At 41.5% G+C, this 16,440-nt stretch overlaps 1 protein-coding gene across 6 annotated transcripts in view; it reads right to left on the reverse strand.

The window, feature by feature from the left end:
• The window catches only part of Abcb1 (ATP binding cassette subfamily B member 1), a 142,995-nt gene that overhangs the window by 55,331 nt on the left and 71,224 nt on the right, over window positions 1-16,440 (reverse strand). For 2 of the 6 annotated variants that reach the window (XR_007591265.1, XM_050139857.1), the window contains exons 1-3: window positions 13,927-15,495; window positions 13,417-13,484; window positions 10,252-10,300 (exon numbers count right to left, since the gene is read on the reverse strand). Coding sequence is in view for 5 of the 6 variants with exons in the window: in XM_050139857.1 (XP_049995814.1) it covers window positions 10,252-10,300; window positions 13,417-13,478 (111 nt within the window). In the remaining variant the exon portion in view is untranslated. Of the gene's footprint in view, window positions 1-10,251; window positions 10,301-13,416; window positions 13,485-13,926; window positions 15,496-16,440 lie in introns of those variants that run through there. The other 4 variants (XM_050139858.1, XM_050139860.1, XM_050139859.1 and 1 more) reach the window with 2 other exon arrangements.

A 16,440-nucleotide genomic window follows, 5' to 3' on the forward strand; every position in this document is an offset into this window, starting at 1 on the left:
CAACTGTGAATAACTCAAGAAACTGGTGCAGAACTGAAAGGGGAAAAAAAAAAAAAGCAAGAGAAAATGAAAATACAAAGTACCGAGGTTAGAGCATGCAGACAACCCCTGAGAAAATGGCTGTCACGTGATGTGGCATTCAGCTACAGGTAGCATGTTTGTGATCATGAGGGGGAAACTGGGTAAAAAGTCTAAGCGGGAAATGAGGAAGCTTGAAGAATAGGGATCAGGTGACAGCACCAAGCTGGCTGGGAGCCTACAGACAGATTCGGAAGCAGATGGGTGCTTTCTAACACAGGGAGGAAATTGGGTAAACAGCCTTAGCTCTAGGCAGGAAATGTAAACAAAAGAAAAGACCAGGGATCAAGAAACACAAAGACACAGAAAACTAAGATTTTAAAGCTTATATTTGCTTCAGAGCGAAACAGAAACCAATCCGAAAGCCACTTAACGGTACGAAGTGAGGACACATTGAAAGGACACGTGGAGAAACGAGGAGTAAAAGAGCTCTAGCTAGTTCTTAAAGGTACTCCACATAGCAGGAGCCTAAACAAAAACAAGTTTTGTAAAACAATTACTGAAACCTAAGGCTTGGAGTAAAAAAAAAAATGCATTAAATGTTATTGTTCTTAGGTATTTGCCTTTAAATTACATCTTGGTAATGTAACCAAATGAGATTAAGCCTGGGTTAATGGCATAATTTTCAAAACATCATCTTCTTTATAAATTAAACCCTTAAGGAAAGAGTAGTGACTGCGCATATTTCATGTTTGGTTGAACCACAGCTAAGGGTTGTCAATGCATTCTTTATTTTAGCTAAGCAACTGTCTTCTTCCTTAAAAATATAGAGGAATAATCAGGCAGAAAGTATCCTTTTCAGTTTTTGTTTTTGTTTCTTTTTGTTTCTCAAGACAGGGTTGCTTTGGTAGCCCTGGCTGTCCTGGAACTAGCTTCGTAGACAAGGCTGGTCTCAAACTCAAAGGGATCTGCCTGCCTCTACCTCCTGGGATTACAGGCATGCACCACCAGTGCCTGACTGAAATTATCTTTTTTAAAAATAAGAATCTATTAAATACACCAAATATCAGACTCTTCAGAATAAGAAGGAAATGTGATTGATAGGCAAAACTTTCACTCATTACCACCATCCTCAGTATTCCACCTCCAGAACTTCTGATTGGCCAAAATCAAAACAAGGGAGGTGATGTGTGCACATATTTCCTGACTATTTAACTAAATGGCAGATACAAGCTACAGAGCATATACCAAAGATACCTAACTTCAGAAAGCTTAAAGAGCAGGAGAAAGACAAAGCAAAAAGTACCAGCAATGTACATTCCGCATGCTTTGGCAGCAAGAGTAAAAAACAGACATCAAATGAGTCAAATCCTCTCCCCTGTGGAAATCCATCATAGGATAAATGGCACTGCCTCCTAGTTTCGAAGGATGAGCAGGTGTTCAGAAGCAAGATGGAAGGCATTCTAGTCAGAAATAAGAGCAAGCAGAAGCAAGAAAGATTCCAATGGGCTTTGAGAAGATTAAAGTTGCTCAAGTTTGAGGTTTGATATATGAAAGTACAAAAATAAAGCGCATTAACTACTAAGTACCCTTCATGGAGATGGGGAAAACTGGAAGAGTCGAGTGTTTGAAATGGAGAGCGGGGAAATCTCCTGAGCATGGCTTGCATTCTTATCCAGGAAGTAAAACACCACATCAGAGGCAGAGCTTTATAGTGGTAGTCATAGGATTGGATTAGCTCATGTAGAAAGACTAAGGGAGGTGTGGACTAAAGACAACTCTGGAAACAAAGCAACAGAAATAGACGGTTAGCTTTTCTTGACCTTGGGATAAAAAGAGGAAAAGAAAAGGCAACTAGAGGAACGCGATGCAAATGATGCCCTAAGTTTACAGGTAAGCCAGACAAAGAGACAAGTGGTGAAAACACAGGAAGTCAGCAAGAGTAATAGCCTACGAAATAAAGGAAGTAATTGTGTCAGGAACCTGAGAAAGGGTCTCAGCTGTAGTAAACAAAATTAGTAAATGAAGCAAGACAGTGTCATGATGCCCTACAATTCTTTTTCATTGCTAGGGGAGGTATATACAAGCTGAAATCACCATGTTAAACAAGTGATCAGAGATTACCTTAAACAGGTGGGGAATACCTTAACATTTAATGTCTTTAGAGTCCTGAGTCCTAAGGGATACAACGTTCCCCTACGTAATATTTTTACTAAAAATGTTTCTTATGAATGCAATAAAACATTTAGATGTAGCATCTATATAGAAAACGGCAAGCATGGAAAACTAAATCTAATGATGTCACAAGGAAGCGACATAACCAGATAAGCAGGTGGGGCATTCTATAGGCCACTGGTTCATCCCTTTCAGGCCATTCTAAAGATGATGTCACCAACTAGCTTATTTTGAACAAATCAACCATAAAACATAATTATTAGATAATTTGGAAATTTCAATATAAAAAATTATAATATTAAGGAAGTATTGCTCGTTTTGCTAAATAGGGAAAATATATTTTACAGGAAAAGTTTTACAGAAAACCTGTTGAAATTAATAAAATGAGAAGGCTACATATGAAATACCGTGAAACTTGTGGATGTAACTGCAACATGACAAGGCAGCATGTTAATAATCACTGGCAATACATGATGTGTGTATGAGTCTGAAGTTTCCTATTCTACCCTTTTATATTAGGCATTTTACATAGTAAGGCTTGGCAAAGAGAAGATGGTTTACAAAGCATGGAGAGGTATTTCTCTTCACCTCGGACTGGAATGAATAAGCTAAGAGTGGATTCTGCAACAGAGACAGAAAGATAAGTCAGCTTTCTCTAATTTCTTTGTGACTTCTGGAAGAAAGCATGAGATTTGGGAAAAAGAGTAACAAAACGTTGAGTAGAATGAAAACTTCCATCAAATGTCTCAACTTTACAACTTTTTAGGAAAGAGACTGGGGGTGTGCAAGTAGAAAATCTCGTAGTAACCTTGAGTCTCACAGGGAACACTGCAGAGAGGGGGCAGAAGATTGGAGGAGCCAGAGGACCAGGAAATCTGCTGGGAGGGTGTGTCTCCTAGAAATGACAGGGAGACTTTACTCATGATAACTCAGTAAGACTTGCCCAAACAAGACCTGAACGAGGACAATGCCAATAAACACGCTAACATGAATGGAGAAAGTTCCATGGGGGCCTCACCTCCAGGCAAAGAACTCGAGGGGACTAAGAACTGCTGAGAGGAGAATTAGTCTTTCTCAGGGATGAACCCCTAATTGATTATCCAATACTAAGTGGTCAGTCCTGAAATCATATATATGCAAACAATACTAAACGGACCCAGAAGGTTGCATTAACATATTGATGTATATATAAACAGATCATATAAAGAGGAGGCCAGGGACTTAAGGGGCCGACAGGCAGAGTTGGAAAGGGTATGGGGGGGGGACATTATGTAATTATATTATAATTTAAAGAATTTGAGCCTCAGTTTTGGTATTTATGAAAATTAAAAAAAATCACACAGATGTTACAAAGATTACAATGCAATGCAGGAATTTTTATCAAGAAGGTAGTATGAAACACAAAATACCCAATCACTATAATTGGTTTGCAAACATAACAATAAGAATTTACAGTCAAAAAAATAAGCAGACAAAGTTGTAACATATCAGGTGCAACACAGGACTGGATAAAGGTATTAACTGGCTACAGTTGAGAGATTTTAAAATAAAAAAGGAGATGGAAAATACTTGGTTAGAGGCTGACAGAAAAGACAGAGAAAGTAAACCATGAGCACAAAACACAGGTAACTGGTGTTGAAAGCTGAAGGCTAGTCATCCCAGGGAAGCGTGGATATTACAGGCAGGAACACAGTTTAGATAAGAATTACAGTGTTTTTTTACCAGTGTGACCTTACTGTGACCCCTGGGTTAGAGAGGAAGATCAGTGCAGTTCATTCACTCATTCAACCTTTGAAACTTGTTCAACAAGGTACAAGAAGATTCGCATTTGGTTCTAAGTACTGGCAATAATGGTGGGTAACATATGTCATCTGTTCTTTAGAAGCTTAAACTGAGTGCAGCTGGTAATTAGAAATAGATATGGTCGCTATCCACTCAGTATCTAGGTACCTATTAAGTCTCTAGACACTGTTCTAGACCTCTGAGGAGCAAAAGAGAACAAAACGTAAAGACACCCCACTCTCATGAGCACACATTCAGGAAGAAGTGTCAGAAGTGAGGAAGTGGTTAAGCATTTAGAGGCTAAAACTTCAAACTCAGACAGGGACTTACAGGGTCAGTGAGTTCAGACTGGCAGCTCAGGGAACACCTCCCTGAGCCAAGACCTCAGTAACAAGAAGAATGCGGTTTATCGTGTGCGGATCTCTAAACAACGCATTTAGCCAGGTGGTGGTGGTGCACGCCTTTAATCCCAGCACTTGGGAGGCAGAGGCAGGTGGATCCCTGGGAGTTTGAGGCCAGCCTGGTCTACAAGAGCTAGTTCCAGGACAGGCCCCAAAGCTACAGAGAAACCCTGTCTTGAAAAACCAAAAAAAAAANAAAAAAAAAAAAAAAAAAAAAAAAAAAACAAAACCATTCAGAAGAGCATATGCAAAGATTCTTTAGTGGATTTGTTTAGTATGCATGCAAAGGTGCTTGGGTAGATGTGAATTTGGTGTCCATTAAAGAATGAACACTGCAGTAAGAACAGAAAGGGCAGAATCTCTTTCTATGATTAATTCATAAATAAGACAAGTCATACCATAAGTGATTTGTATATTAGAAAACAGCTTGGCTTTTGCTCCCAAATTCCCCTTCAGTAGAAAGGAAGGAGCATTACCAGCCTGAAGTAGAGAAGAAAAGCATTACAACACCTTAAGGAAGGGACTGAGTGATCTCTTGTGACTCTGACAAGTAGGTCTTGAGAAGTATAAAACCGGAGCATGGACACTGTAGGAAAGAGTGGCTGAGAGGATAAAGCCTTACCAGGAACGAGAGACGAAGGAGGTTACTCCTAACACACGCACGATCTAGCCCTGGGACCCTGTCTGTGGATATGCTCTTTCTTATATTGTTTGACATGATGAAATGGACCACAAGTGTTATGGGTTTGGGAAGATTATCCTGGGGCATATGTAATCACAGAGATGCTTCTAAGGCAGGAGGGTGAGAGACACAAGGAGGGGGCACAGGAATGTAAGTGCCCCCTAGAAACTCAAAATGGGAAGGAGAACACAATCTTAGGGACTTCCAACAGGAATGAAATCCTCCTGACGCCTTGATTTAAGTTCACTTCAGAACCAGAAGAGCATTAAGTTTATCTTAAGCCTATCTATCGGTGCCTTCTGAAGCAGCACGGCAGAAAATGAATGCAGTCCCAATAGAGAGATAATACAGGAGAAACTCTCCTCAGAAGGAACCAGACACTGTAACTGAAACTGATATATTTGATCGTGATGTTATAGACAGAAGTTTTCTTGATGTGAGATCTCCCTCTGTATGGTGTGATTACCATTGATAAATAAAGGAACTGCTTTGGGCCTATAGCAGAGCTATAGGGGAACAGGCCTAGGCAGGGAAAACTAAGGTGAATGCAGGAAGAAAGGAAGCGGACTCAAGAGAAGTCATGGAGCTGCTGCCTGAGACAGATGTGCTGAAACTTGGCTGGTAGGCCACGACCTTGTGGTGATGCACAGATTAATGGAGATGGGCTAAATTAAGATGTGAGAGTTAACCAATAAGAAGCTAGATCTGATGGGCCAAGCAGTGGTTTAAATAATATAGTTTCTGTGTGATTATTTCAGGGCTGAGCTGATGAGCAGCCGGGAACCAAGAAGCGACCTCCTCCAACACTTTCTTAGAAGGAGAGGACCCAGGTCCTCACCCATTAGTATAACTGATAAACACAGAGTATGAGTGGGGACATCAGAACTGAGTCAAAGAATACCGAGTCTGAGGTAACAAGGTTCCTAAAACAGAAGGGTGGGTGGAGTAGGTAAGTGAAGCTGACAAGGGAGGCGTGGTGTCAACTGGAAAAGAACATCCCTGTAAGTGAGCAGAAGACAGACGTGAGAAAGAGCATTCTGCACAAGGACCAAACACATTTTAGAAATATCTGTGTAGAAGCAGATGAATGCCAGCCTCGTCCATGACTCTGAGGACAAAGGGTGAGGAACTGCTAAAAGGCGAAGGTGACTCTGGGAGGAAACCACACCGTATCATCCCAGAAACAGTTTGGTGGCCAGTGACAAGGACAGTGTCTAGGACAGACGGAGTTCTCAAATGCCCACTGAACTGAGTGAGTGGTAGGAATAGAAGTCAAATTCTAAAACATTCAAGTTGATTGTCAACAGAGACTGAAGAGACTTGTCATTCTAGCAAAACCCCGTTCAGAGAATGAGGATGTGGAAGAAGAAGGATGATGATAGCTATATCTGGCCTAGAAAAGGCAAATGAGGTAGGAACCGAAGTCCAAGTAAGTGATGTGTGGTAAGAACTGGCCCAGGAGTGGTGTCTCACACCTATGATCGCTTACTTCTAAGGAAAAAGAAATATAAGTTAATTTCAAGGCCGCTTGGACAACACAGCAAGACTCTGCCTAAATAAACACGCCAAAAAAGAAAACCTGGGTATCAGCGTTAACATGAAAAACAGGAGAGAACAGATCCAAGTTCACGTAGGTTTTTGAGGTGGTTAATGTCATAAAGGTCAAGGAGTGGTTATTCACATATATGACAATAAAAGTCACACAGTGAGTAAGAGGCTCAGGAGTGGAAAGGAAGACACTAAGCCAGGTGGCAAAGTCCTCAGTGACCAGATGGTCAGAAGATAAGAGCATTAACAAAGAACTCTTCAGCCTCAGAAAGGTTACATGTTAACCAAACGTCAGCTGTCAGAAACAACTACAGTTTTTAAAAGTAATAGTCTACATGCAGAGCTGGGCAAAAGTTGGGCCCTCCGCTATAATAGTTACGTAACTGTGACTCGGAGTTCAGCACTTAACTTCTTAGTGTGCGTTTTGTCCAGCAATGCATCAGGGCAAGAGAAGCTTACACAGCACAGGTTGAAATCAAACAGCGCACGGAAGGTACTTACAAATGACTGGTTCCCGACACGGATGGTATCGTCTATTTAGTGCAGTGGTGGCTAATGTGATGTATTATGTAGACGGCTTAGAGTAAAATCTGCCGTCCTGATAGCAGCGCGTGTAATCTCAGGGGAACTGCAGACTACTTGCGTTTAGCCTGCTTTCGCTTTCACGTGTCCAGTTTCCCCACTTGACTTCAAGTTTATTCTACGTTTGTGTTTCTGTGAAGACTAAAACTAGGCCTGACATAAAGGGAAACCCAGTATAAAATTTTGAGGGAGTTATTTTCTTTGTAACTATTCTCTCAAGACTCCTAAACATAAATTAACTCGGGAGGCAGAAAGAGTTCAGAAATGTCTAGAAAGAACCGCTTAGATGGTTGGTACTTGGTTGCCATCTAGAAGGTGGATCTGGGAAGGTTCCATCACTGCAACTGGTAACCGTGGCCAGTTTGCAGTGTGGATTACGCTGAATGACTTGCTTTCCTCGTGAAGCTGCAATTTTGGTGCCTACTTGACGGAAAGTTCCTTCATGCTCAGCCCCCAGTGAAAACTTTGGCCCTGTGGCTGAAGCAGTTACCGACAGAAAGCCCTGTGCATTGTTGCGACCTTGCCCTGTAGCTGAAGCCGTCACCGACAGAAAGCCCTGTGCATCTGCTGTAACCTTGGCCCTGTGGCTGAAGCAGTCACCGACAGAAAGCCCTGTGCTTCTACTATTACCGCTTCCAACTCCCTGCTGAGGACATGGGTGTTTGGAGTAGATAACTCTGGGAGCCTATGCCTGATTTCTTTGAACCTTGCACCAAGTGACTTTTGTCATTACTGATCTTGCTTTGCATTCTTCTGCTAGTAAATCTTAGCTGTGGCTTTTCAGGGAGATAGTGTCATAGCCAACGAGGTTTATCTCAGATGGAATTATTGCTAATTGAGTACATCTTAGTTGTGAGTAGGACATTATCTTGTGTCTGAGTCATCTTAGGAAGTCATTAGACTCTGGCTCTTTGAAATCCTCAATACTAATAAACATTGTAATAATATTAGAACTTTACCCTAAAAATTTCTGATTATATCCCTATGTTTATAGGTTTTATATAGCATTTTAGGGTTTGGTTTTCCACATCAAGTCTTTGGGACAAGAGAAAGATACCTGTATTAGCTAATTTTGGTTGGTTTCATATCCAAGAAGAGGGAACCAAACTGTAGAATTGTCCCCACTGGATTGCCCTATGACCGCATCTGTAGGGCAATTTCTTGATTGATAATTGATATAGGAAGACTTGGCCCACTGTGAGAGGCACCATCCCTAGGCAGGTGGGTCTGGGCTGTGTAAGAAAAGTATGTGAGGTAGAAGCAAGCCAGTAAGCAACTTTCCGCCACGGCTTCTGTTTCTGTTCCTACCATGTCTTCCCTCAGTGATAAACTGTAACCTGAAATATGAAGGAAATCCTTTCTTCCACATGTTGCTTTTTATCAATGTAACTAGAACAACACGAAAGACACACAACACCCCTTCAAAAGGCTTAGGATACTTTCCCTTCGTCCTCATCCTATAGGTATTTGGGGGCAAGAAAATGCTTAAGGATGAAATAAGCTTGTAAGGGAAGCAACTGTAACAATGTCTGGTACATATTGCTGTACATGTGAGATTATCATGACATCACATGCAAACTCTTTATTTGTGTGCATGTGTCTCTGTAGGTACCCCCCTCTCTTTCTCTCTCTCATTGTGGCTTGAATTCAATATTGATAGCACTAACTCTGTATAGCAGTCAGGGTACATTTTCTGAAATATAAAAATTTCAAGTCTTTAAGGAATTATAACCTATAAACTAGAATAAATAAACTACAGTGCTAAAGATGCAGCTTTCTGGTAGTGTACGCTTAGCATGCACAAAAGCCCTGAGTGGATTCCTGGCACCCAAACAGGACAACAACAAAAACCCAAACAATGAGACAGAACTATGTTCATATCAAACTAAATTTACAAATTAAATTTGAAAAATGAATCCAACATAAAAGTTTAGCATAAATGTTTCTCCCTGTGCAAGTATATAAGAATGAAATCTTTTAAAAGAATAAAATCTAAAACAAAAAGCTGTCATTTGGTGAGTCAAGAATTATTTCTGTGATGACCTGCGTGGTATGCTTTGTATCCTCAGCACATAGGAGGATCACGGATTCAAGGTTATCCTCAACTACACAGGGAGTTAGAGGCCAAGATACTTGAGCCCTTGTGTCAAAACCACCAGCAACAATAATGACAAGGGCAAAAAGAGGCGTGGAGATGTGAAACCAAGGGAGCCTTGTGAGAGCAAATGTAAGCAGAAAAAGACGTAGATGGTCTAAGATAACCAGTCTTCAGTTCAAGTCAGAAAACTGTTTTCCTACCTAAAGCTATTTTTAGATTGAGTGTACAAAGACACACTTTCCACGGCACTTTTTCATCTCCTATGGATGGGTGAATTATAAGAGTGCTGCAAGATCAAATGGTTGAGCACTCTCCCAGGCTCCAAGGCCTGGAACAGTTCAGGTACGTTTGCATGGAACCTTAGAAAAAAGGAAGTGCTCCAGGAAATAGAGATAAAATAAAATTCCTGCCATATGAGCTTTAAAAAGGCTTCCAAACAACTAGCTTGCAACCAGAAAAACTAAATAGTTGTGTAATTCTTTCAAGTTTTACATTTTTCAGCCATTCAGCACAGAGGAATAATGGCATATGCCAAATCATCATAATAAATAAGCCATTGCTACTTTTTATTATTGTAACTATTTGGGACTTTGACCCTGCCAGGGTGTAAGGAGCATTAAAAATGTCACGCAATGTAGCCATCTCCCATTTTCAGATGGCAAAGATCATGACAAGGAAAGATGTCTATGGAGGCCATAGATCACAGAGGCGTAACTCATAAGGATAATACCGAAGCTGAGGCAAGAAGGTGTGTCTGCTAAGCAACAAGGGGAGCCTACGAAGTCACAATCCAGATGCCAAATTATAAACAGCCTTCCTTTGAAAACAGGAGAACTCCAGTCTAGCTTTACCTCCCCATTACTACCGTCTCCAAGGAAATCCTAAACTGATGGTTTATTTCTTTTCTAGGGGACAGAAGGAGGAGATAAATTTGAAAGTATTGTAGTAAGAAATTCAAAACTCACCATTGTAAACACACTGACCACCGGTTTCTTTTCTTTCTTCTCCTTTTTACTGAAAATACAGAAGAATAATTACATAAAACTTTAAAAATTATGTCAAACTTTAAATTAGTAAATCAATTTACAGAGATTTTGCTAAACGACAAGACAAAATTCATGTCTATATTAGTCAATAAAAACTTAATAGTATGACATGAGATTTAAATGTAAATATGTCTGCATATATCTTAGAAGCCAGCATGGCTACTGGTAAAAACTGGGATCCTTGTACCTTAGATATTTATTAATTTTCCACGATGTGTATACACACACACACACACACTTTTTCAATGAAAAAAACACACACTAACAGTAATGCTTTACTTTTTTATTCCAATTACAAAATTCTTCATGCTTTTAGTATTGATTGCCTTGATTGTCACCTGAGTAATTGTATCACTAGGCATCCTATCTATCGATTGAATATTATTCTTTCCTAATAGAGCAAAGTGATGATCCGATGCTGAGCACACTAGCCTAAGAAACAGAATAATTAAATCAGCCTCAGAGGAAATCTGATTGAGAACGGGTAATATGCAGCACTAAGTGAACCATTATGGGAAGAAATGGAGTCTAGAGACGATGCTCTGTAAACAGGCAGAAAGCTGTCCTCAGACATAAAGGTTCAACCCAGATTCAGATGACTCCCTACCTCATTTTCAGTACACGTAACTGCCACCTACGATGAAAAGTAAACTCACCATACAGTTTCATTATTTCTGTGTTAGAACGGAAAGCCTTACTTTTACATGCATTTTAAAGTTCAAAAAGTAAGTTTGTCTTCTCTCTTCGTTTGACAAAATGGTGTTCAAAAGAAAAACTCAGTAACTTTTGCAATCACTCTCCACTTTATTTTTCAGACACTCACTGAATTTGGATCTTAGACCAATCAGCAATAATCAACAGTCTAATTTGCTTAGACTGTTGGTCCTCAACCTTGGGATCCCAGGCACAGATGACACACCTAGCTTTTTTTAATGTGGCATTTTGTAGCTAGAACTCGAGTCCTTACACTTGTATGGCAATCATTTTACAGACGGAACCATCATCCCAGTGCTAAAAAAAAAAAAAAAAAAAAAAAAAAAATTCTAAAGGAAAAGGTCAGAGGTCATTTGCATCTGGTCTGAGTTAGATGGACAATGGACGGACTACACATAAATATCTCCATGTTTGATTTCACCCCATTCTCTCTACAGGCATATTCAGTATCCCGGAACCCAGAAAGAGACGAGAACAATAACCATAAACAGCCCAGTTTTAGTTCTATGCCTTTTATGCTCCCGTTCTCTGAAATCGATGCTGTTTGGGGATGTTATACTAATATCCCAGGCACTGAGTAAGCATCCCCCACACAATGTGTAAACAATTCTGAGGAAGGCAAACTTTTTCTCTCAGGGACGAGAAGACTGCAGAAGAATGAAATCCTTAAACCCAAGATTTAAACAAGTTACAGGGCTGAGCTCCACACTGTAAGATACTTCTCAGACTTTTAGGATATTGTATGGTTTGAAGATGTACTTTTTTTTTTCTTTTTTGGTTTTTCAAGACAGGGTTTCTCTGTGGTTTTGGAGCCTGTCCTGGAACTAGCTCTTGTAGACCAGGCTGGTCTCGAACTCACAGAGATCTGCCTGCCTCTGCCTCCCGAGTGCTGCTACCACCGCCCGGCTGAAGATGTACTTTTTCAGCAGTTCTCAGCCCTAGACTATTTTCCACCCCCATCAGCACAGTCTTTACAAAGGGATCAACCATTATTTTAGAGCACTTGTATAGAGTGCGCAGGGCCTTGGTTTTGAACAATACTGTGAAACAAATAAAAAACAACAAATAACTATTTGTGAAGAATGTATGTAAATGCATATAATCCAGGTAGTACTATTATTAGTTCTCCATTTTCTGTCAACAAAACTGTCAAGGTTAGTATATAATTGACCTAGATTCATAAATTGCTAATATTCGACTATTTATCCATACAAAATGTATGTGTTATAAATTGTTAAGATTCTGCAAAACTATTAAGCTAAAATATTAGAAATATTAGTGGAATATTCAGACATTCCACCATCATTATCATACCTAAGAAACATAACCTCAATGCTGAGATGACTTCGAATCCAACCCACAAAGTTCCCGAGTATGCTCTCTGTCTTCACTGAACTCCGACTTAGCGCTCACACAACACATTTGCTGGTCATGGTTCTTTAGTATCTCTTAAATAGAATCCCCCTTTTGTTGTGACACTGGTTTTTCTTAAGGGACAGCTGTACTGTGGTTGTATGTGCTTCAGACTGAGCCCAGATGGAGGTGAGTGCTGAGTAATGGTATTCACAAACCAGATATGTCACTAGGAGAGCTTGTTTCTGATCTCCCTTCTGATGGACTGCAAAGGAAGAGTCGTAAACCAGCACACTTCAGTGTGTTTGGTGGGTTCAACGGGCAGCCAGTTCTCGGTCCCAGAGGGTATCTGATGACATTCTAAGGTGTGTGTTAAGGGATGCTTGGGATCTGCTTGGCTAAGACAGTTATGGGAATGCTAGGCAGGCTGACAACAAGGGTACTATAGGGGCTGAAGACTGCCTAGGATAATTTGTGAGCAGGTTCTAGACCAGCAACATTCCTACCTCTCCCCATCCTTGAAGTTCTAATCAGTTAATCAGCCTTCGGAGAATTCTGAATGCAAGACATAGCTTCTTTCTTTCTGTGGTAATACAACCACTTTATATAAAAACAGCTATTGGCAGCTAAACAAAATGTAACGTTTGCCTCTCTTTCTTTTGCCACAAACAGGTGATTTCTACAGAGTTTCTTTATCAGAAGCAAAATAATGGACCACGGCAGAGACCCAAGCAGCATATGGCACAGGTGCACGAGCGATCAACAGTGCTCATAAAGCTGAGGTTATAAAACTAAAAGGGTGTGAGCCGTGGCCGGCCTGGAAGCTGAACAGGAGCCTCCTTCGTCACACACACCTGAAGGGCTGCTCCAAGCAGAGGAGTTCCTTCCAGTGACTGGTTTATGTTTCTGAAGGTTGAAATAACAACCACTAATCATTTAGGGCAGTCCCGGAGGCTACAAACTAATTGCTCAAATGTACAAGACCTGTTCAGTATTAAAGTGAAACAATCCGGCTACCTCTTTTTGCCCATCTTCGAGTTCTTGTCTGCTCTTCCGTTCAGGTCCTCTTCAAGCTCCATCACAACCTGGGGAGAAACCACAGTTCAGCAGCTAAATACATGCCCGCTGGGGCACAGAGCCTAGGCTGACCTCACTGCCCCGCGGAGCCCAGCGGTGAGCAGGAGCCCCGCCCTGATGCTCCTGGTCTAGGTCTGGAGTAACTCAGCCCGGGGAACTCCAGAGTCACTCACGTGGACCGTGTTATGGACTCTGAATCCCGCCGCCCCTCCTGCCGGGTCCCCTCGACCCCAGTGCACTCCTCCACCCGCCGGCGGCTAGGAGCTAGGTAGCAGGATCCACCGCCCCGGGCTGGCGCCGAAACACCGCCGGGGGGGGGAGAGAGGGGGTGCTTCCGGAGCGACTTGGAGAAGTGGCCACTTGTTCCCAACGGACTTTCTAGACCCATGCCCCCCCCCCGGACCAGGCTTAGGCATCCAGAGCAAGGAACCCTTTCTGGGAACTGCCTACCTCTCGAGTCTCTACCTCCGCTTTCCTTCGCAAAGTCCGCCAAGACGTGGGATTTGGAAGATGCGACCCTGAGTGTAGTGGAACCTGGGAAGATGGGGACAGCGGCTCCTGGAAACCGCTGCTTGAGTGTGCTCGGGCTTTCTGAGGACAGGAGAGTACATTTGGCGTGCTCAAGCTACGCCCAGACACAGTCCCGCCCAGTCAGCGAGCATGACCAGGAGGTTAACCAGCTCCTGGCCCAGCTTGACTCAAGGATATTGCAGGAGAAATTGCGAAACAGGTTGGATTTCTAGACGAAATGCGCAGCCTGGGCTCCCCTCACAAAGGTCGAGTTGACAAACTCATATCTCAGGAATCATCAGAGACACACACTTCCATATATGGAGTTATTTGTGGACAGATCTTGGCTCTCTGCAAGTGGAAACTTAAAGGACACCTTCTATGCATAACATCCGATAGTCAATTAAACAATGCAGACCCTGCCCAGTCACTAAAATTTCCCTTCCTTGAAGAGAATCCCTGTGCGGAAGGTGTTCTTTAGTATATTTCATAGTTTTTCAGGTATATCTGTTTATCTTTTATCAAAAAAAAAAAAAAAAAAAAAAACAACCAGAAACAAAGAGGAAGATTTCCAGTACATAAATGGATCATTTCGGTGTAGCAATGGTATTTGAAATTATGTGAAATTTTGAGCTTTTAGCTATCAAATCAATGTTCATGTTCCTCCAGAGCATTTGAAATTCTTACAGTTCAAGTGGATTACTAAACATAATTTTAACACATTACTTTGGTCGCTATTTCTCTGTGTATTCACCTTTTATATTCGTTCTGAGATTTTTTTCAAACTGGCCAGAAGTAAAAGCAATCTTCCTAATTCAAATTCACAAAGCAGTTTTAAATCCTCTGTTTCATTCTTTTGTAAAACATAAGGAAAGTGGTTGTTTTGTAAGCTCTAACTTTCATTATCTAACTTGTACCCTTGCCTCTGGACTTGCTGCAACCATTGAGAAAAAGAAAACCCCCTGCCGTTGTTGCCGCGGGGTGTGAAAGTGTTACTTCTTCCTTTAATAAATTTCAAAGCCATTTTTTTTTTCACTTTTTACCCAAAAACATCCTTGCTTTGACTCTTTTGGGAGGGTACACGTAACTGATTTAAAAAAAAAAAACTAATATTGTTATAGACCTTCTAACAGTTCACTGGTTGTTTTGTTCGGCTTCCTTTGGGTTTGTTTGTTTTAGGCGGGGGAGGGTTGTTTTTCTCTTTTCTAATTGGCTGTTCTCATGCACAGCACCTGTAGTCTACCTGGGGCAAACATATGTAAATCCTCACATTCATCCTAAGCATTCCCAGTCTTGCTGGTGCTTTTGCTGTCTCACTAGAGGCTGCACCTCTCCTATGTTTGTCCTGTACACTCTTGAAGGGACCACGGGAACTCACATTTCTTTAGCACTGGTCACGTAGGAGAAACTACACCAAGCACATCAACAGGATAAACTCATTTAATCCTCACACGAACTGATGGAGTTGTTGTTATTCCCGCTGTTCTCAGTTCCCGGGTAGAAGCAGGTCTACAACATTTGTCAAAAAGCATCAGACCCAGGAAAGTGCTGTGACAACTATCCTCCTTTTTTCTTTCCCTCCTTATTTTTTGTCTCAATATCGATTTCCAAATTGACTTTGAACTTTCAGTATCCCAGTTTGAGTCACTGGAATGCTGGCGTACAGGCACGTACCACCCCACACCTTCACCCTTAGCCACCCTACACTCTAGAACATGACTGTAGGACATTTTTGCCCTACCAGTTTGAATCTCATGAAACTTTTCACCTTATGACTAGGCTTTGGAAATGCTATAACAGCCTCTTACATCCCATCTAAGAATTGATTAGGTTTTCAGGACGATAGCACAGACGTCTCTCTACTCTTCTGCCTCGCCTCCTTAGACCATCTCCCCCAACACATCTATGTTCACTCTTACTTCAGCCAGTGCACTGTACCTCTCAGGGGACTTGCTTTTCCTACATGTGAATCTCCCTGTGTTGAAGACTTGGACCCAATGCAGTAGGATTTAGGGGCTGGGCTTTGGGGAGTGGTTGGGCCATGGAGCTCTGACCTAATGAGTGGATTGATCCAGTGGTGAATTACTACTCTGCTGGGCTATTGGGGTTTCACTGAAATTTAGAAGGTGGAACTTAGTTCCAGGAAGGTGGTCTATCCTCATAATTATGTTTTTCCTAGTCTCCCTTCATTGCCTCCCTTTGTTTGCTGAGGGCCATGATGTGAACAGCTGTGCTATACCACATAATCGCAGCCATGATGCTCTTCAGCCTGGCCTGTGGACTGACATCTTGAAAATCATGAATCAAAATAAACCCTTTCTGCTTTGAATGTTTCTCTGAGATAGTCCATGACAGCGATGTAAAACTAACATGTGTTCTCCTAAGATTTCTAACTATTCAAGTTCTTCTCATGACCCTCTTGTAAATTGTGTCTCTTTCCTTGATTCCTATAAG

This window comes from Alexandromys fortis, unplaced genomic scaffold (assembly GCF_014885135.2).
Source record: "Alexandromys fortis isolate MF-2015 unplaced genomic scaffold, M_Fortis_MF-2015_v1.1 scaffold_38, whole genome shotgun sequence".
NCBI lineage: Eukaryota > Metazoa > Chordata > Mammalia > Rodentia > Cricetidae > Alexandromys > Alexandromys fortis.